The 5,000-nt window shown below is 46.0% G+C and overlaps 1 protein-coding gene across 1 annotated transcript in view; it reads left to right on the top strand.

The window, feature by feature from the left end:
- Positions 1-1,090: 1,090 nt before the first annotated feature.
- LOC143033511 (uncharacterized) overlaps positions 1,091-5,000 on the top strand; it is an 18,575-nt gene continuing 14,665 nt past the window's right edge. The window contains exon 1 of the mRNA XM_076199017.1: positions 1,091-2,482. Within this exon, the coding sequence (XP_076055132.1) occupies positions 1,780-2,482 (703 nt within the window). The 5' untranslated portion in view covers positions 1,091-1,779. The remainder of the gene's footprint in view (positions 2,483-5,000) is intronic.

The raw sequence follows: 5,000 nt of genomic DNA, 5'->3' as shown, positions 1-5,000 counted from the left end.
AGGAGGACGATTAGGAAGAATAGGAGGAAGACGAGGAGGAGGGAGAGGAGGAGGAAGACGAATAAGTGTAATAGGACTATGAAAAGGAAGAGGAGGAAGAAGACGAAGAGTTCGAGAAAGAGTAAAAGGAAGACGAGGAAGAGAAAGAAAGAGGAATCAGACAAAAAATAGGAAGAGGGGGAAAATAATAAGAGGAGGAGGAAGAGGATGATAATGATGATGACGATGAGGAGGAGGAGGAGGAGGAGGAAGAGGTGGAGAGGAAGAGAAAAAGAGGCGGGGTAGGAAGAGGTGGAGGTGAGGAAGAGGAAAGGAGGCGGGGTGGGAAGAGGTAGAGGGGGAAGAGGAGAGGAAGAGAGGAAGAAGAAGAGGAGGAGAAAGATCAGGAGAATGAGGAGGAAGAGGAGGAAGAGGAGGACGAAGAGGAGGAGGAAGAGGAGGAAGAGGAAGACGAAGAGGAGGAGGAAGAGAGGAAGAAGAGGAGGAGAAAGATCAGGAGAATGAGGAGGAAGAGGAGGTAGGGGAGGAGGTAGAAAAGATCGAGGAAGAGGAGAAAGATGAGGAGGAAGAGGAGGAGGAGGAGGAAGAGGAGGAAGAGGAGGAGGAAGAAGAAGAGGAGGAAGATGAGGAAGAGGCGGAGAAAGAGGACGAAGAGGAGGACGAAGAGGAGGAAGAGGACGAGGACGAGGAAGAGGAGGAGGAGGAGGCAAATACGTCCTCCACCGTGGTGGCCGGAGAGAAGGAGTTGTCGTCCCCTGTGGAGGCCCGAAGCCTAGGTTCTGTGCCCGTCTTGATTGATAACCCCATTGAATAGGCCCGTGGCTTGGGAAGCAGAGACGGGCGGGCCAGACCCCCCCACCCCTAGCCCCCCCTCTCTCTCTCTCTCCTCCACCCCCTCTCTCTCTCTCTCGCTCTCTCTCTCTCTCTCTCTCTCCGTTCGGGCCATCTTCCCCTTGATAGCAAGGAAAAGTTCCGTTGAACATGGTCACGTGCTTCCAATCCGCAATGAATAAATTCCACCCGCCTATTGGACGAGGTGATCGATGGCACGGCACTTCATTGGCCAATGAGAAGCGGTGAAGGGCGGCGCGTGGCTCCTGATTGGCCGAGAGGGTCCCGGGAAGGGGGCGTGGCCAACAATAGAGAGGCTTGCTTGTACAACTGAGTACATTGGGATATAGAGAAACAGCGTCCAACTTCTGGGACCTTCCCTCCTCGCGGATGATGCCGTCCTGAGACTGGATTCGGAGGTCAAGCTTATCGCACGGACTCGAGTACAACGTCCTCCTCCTCCCGCCTCCGCCTCCTCCTCCTCCTCCTCCTCCGGTCCGAATCCCGAAATTTCGCCGCCGCGGCGGGTAGCGGACGGTTTCCGCCCGGTTTTTCTTGGAGTCCGCGGTCGGTTCTTGTGGTGGTTGTTAGCGTCGTGGTCTTATTGCTGAGTCTATCTGGTTGTAGTGGACCGTTGGATTTATTTTTTGGATTTATTATACAACAGGACCCTTCTACCGTGGGCGACGGAAATAATGCCCGAGGCTTTGTGTGTGTGCTTTAACAGTGACTCGCCATGATGATAACAACAATAATGATAATGATGATGATGGTGATAATGATGATGATGGTGATGATGACAGTGTAATAGTGACCTAACCCCATCGCAACCCCGTCGGAGAACCTTCGTTGGCGACGAAAACGACGACGACGACGACGACGCCGACGACGACGCCGACGGAGGAGGAGGAGACGACTCCAGAAGACAAAGAGAGACAAGGTGACGTCATGTTGCCCAGCGTGGCCAACGGCACGGCGGGCGTCTACGCCGCCGGCGGAGTTCGTCCTTTGGTCAGTTCGACAGCGGGTCTCCCGACCCACGGGTTCCTGGGGTCCCTGGGGCCTCTGGGGTCCCTCCCCTTGGGGTCCTTCGGGTCTCCGCCGGTAAGCACGGCGGCGGCAGCCGCCGCGGCGGCCCAAGGGGCGGCCGTGACCACGCCGTTCCTGGTGGAGTCCCTCCTACGGGAACGGGCGTCGTACCTCGCGCGGCCCGTGGCCACCAAACCGACCCCTGCGACGGCAGCAGCGGCCCTCCTCCACGCAGGGGACGACCAGGACCCCCAGGGGAGGATCAACGGGCTCTCCGCCCACGACTACTACAGGGAGGACGCCGCAAGACACTACCTAGGTATGCTAAGCCGCCCCCAGCACATCGGAGCCCCCGGGAGACTCACCCCCCTGGGGCCTGTCACTCCCCTGGGGGTGCCCTCCGCGTCACCCCAGCACGCCCACGAGGTCGAGGACCGGGCGGGGTCCCCCGGGTGTGGGTGTGACGGGAGTGGGACGGAGGGGGAGGTGGGGCGTCCTCCCACGGGGTCACCCCCCGTGGACGCGACATCCACCAAACCTCCCCTGAAGTTCTCTGTCACGGCCATCCTGGGGCAGGACACTGGAGCCAGGGATCACCACAGTGACGCGGGCGTTGATGCAGGTACGTGACATGCACGTGACATGTATGTGATATGTGCGTGACATGTGTGTGAATTGACCATGACGTGTGGGTGACATGTATGTGACATGACCGTGACGTGTGCGTGACATGTGACATGACTGTGACGTGTGCGTGACACGTGACTTGTGCGTGACATGTATGTGACATGTCCGTGACAGGTATGTGACACGGTGACATATACGTGACGTACATGCCAGTGTGATGTCCGTTTATGACATGTCAGTAACATTACTGTGACAAACATACACTTTCTGACACGTATGTCTGTGACAACACTTTTTTGACATTTGTTTCTGACCAAATATTTAGTGACGTGACACTTTAATAACGCATTATTTTGTCACTAAAAATTTAGTGACTTATCACTAAGTAGCTGATGTGGAGAGCCGGTCGACATGAAAATCACACTTGGCAACCCAAATCCACCAAAAATACAAAAATACCAAAAACACTTAAAATATCAAACATGCAAAATATAACAAAAACACTTAAAATACCAAATACCAAAAATACTCAAAATATTATAAATACAAAAAATTGCAAAATACCAAAAATACCCATGAATACTATAAACACCAAATTACCAAAATACATTACAAAACCCGATTTGCACAAATATAATAATTATTCTGAGTTATTTGAACGCAAGATATTGTATCTCCATTCATATAAACAAATATATACGTTGAATAAATATATATAAAAAGGTAAGAGAAGTAACGATTACACACACACACATACATACACATTATATATATATACATATATATATAAATATATATATACATATATATATATATTATAAATATACACATATATATGTATGTATATATGTGTTGGGTGTTCCCCAGTCCTCGATGGAATAAAATGTACAAATGTCCAACAGCTGTCGACGGGTCAAGAGGAAAACAAACACACTACTGCGGTGAGACAGATGTGCAAACATATTTCCATGTGTTTTTTTACACAAAACACACAAATACACTCGCGCACCCTGCCAACAAATATCTATACATGTTTATGTGCGTATATTGCATATACACATAACCTGGTTACCAATCAAAAATATTTCATGGGAGAAAATCCGTGCACGAATTAATATATATATTGGAGACATACACAAAATATAGACATACAAAAAACACACACACACACACAATTATTTCTTCCTCGATTTGTATAAACACACATAATCACTAAATTAAACATAATATATGAAATAGTATTTGTGTACAAATAAATTAATACGTACATACATACATATACACATACACACACACAGACTCACGTACACATAATTATTTCAACCCATTAAAGCGGGGTAGCCAAATCAACCAAAGACAACCCAATCAAGTTCCGGTATTAGCGTGGCTGGATCCGCGGAGAGATGAGGATTTGGGAGAGAGTCGAACGATCAATAATATTGCGCAATATTTCATATTGTACAATATTATTGACGGTGTTATTATGGTACTGAAGAATGCCTCAATTAAATTGTCGCTTATCTTTCTTGCCAGACATGCCGACGGTGCTCCATACACCATCAGTAATATTGCACAATACGAAATATTGCGCAATATTATTGATCATGTAAGGCTCGCTTAATACATGTAATCTAATTATCAGTATACGACTCTATTCATCTGAAAAAAAATCGGAAATTTATTCCAGGTAATCTTCGTGCCTTGAGAGGATTTAATTCAGGATGGGGGGAGAGTGGGGGGAGGGGAGGAGAGTAGGGGAGAAATATCCCCCCCCACCTCAAGCTCACTCATCCACAGGTTTAAGTTAAGAATAGATTCTTATACCTTCAATTCGGTGACCTTACCGGAATAAGGCATTTATATTTGTCTCCTTTCAATACGGCGGAGTCCCCTAATGAGAAATTAATCATCTATTTTCAACCAAAACAAAATCAATTTAGTCCGTCAACGAATATCAATACCTTAATTACACTCATCCCAAACCTGGCACCAGCCAAGAAATAATCATACATACTTATAACAAGGCTTTTTTCCCCCTTACAAGAGAGGTAGCCAAACAAAGGCATAAAAATCATTCCCACCCATTCCATCCCCAATACACTCCCCTCCCCTTTACCCTCCCTCTTAGGGTGGAGGGGAAATAATTAAATAAATAATCAAAAATTAACAAAATAATAATAATAATAATAATAATAATAATAATAATAATAATAATAACGATAAAATATAATGGACAACAAATTACTTGTATATAAATCTACATCATCCTGTGTTAGGTTAGTCCACATTATGAGTTAAATCACTTGGCGCCACACAAAAATATGTATTACAAATATTATTAAGCTACATTCTCGTAGGTTAAATGAAAGCGTACAGAAAATTAGAACAAATGTACACATTATATATATATATATATATATATATATATATATATATATATATATATATATATATATACACACACACATTAATAAAAAAAATTAAAAGGAAACAATAAACAGGTATTTTTCCAT

Source organism: Oratosquilla oratoria, chromosome 15 (assembly GCF_046742065.1).
Source record: "Oratosquilla oratoria isolate Oo_2021 chromosome 15, ASM4674206v1, whole genome shotgun sequence".
Lineage (NCBI taxonomy): Eukaryota > Metazoa > Arthropoda > Malacostraca > Stomatopoda > Squillidae > Oratosquilla > Oratosquilla oratoria.
Note: the sequence above shows the minus strand (reverse complement) of the source record. Positions and strands in the feature narration are given on the sequence as shown.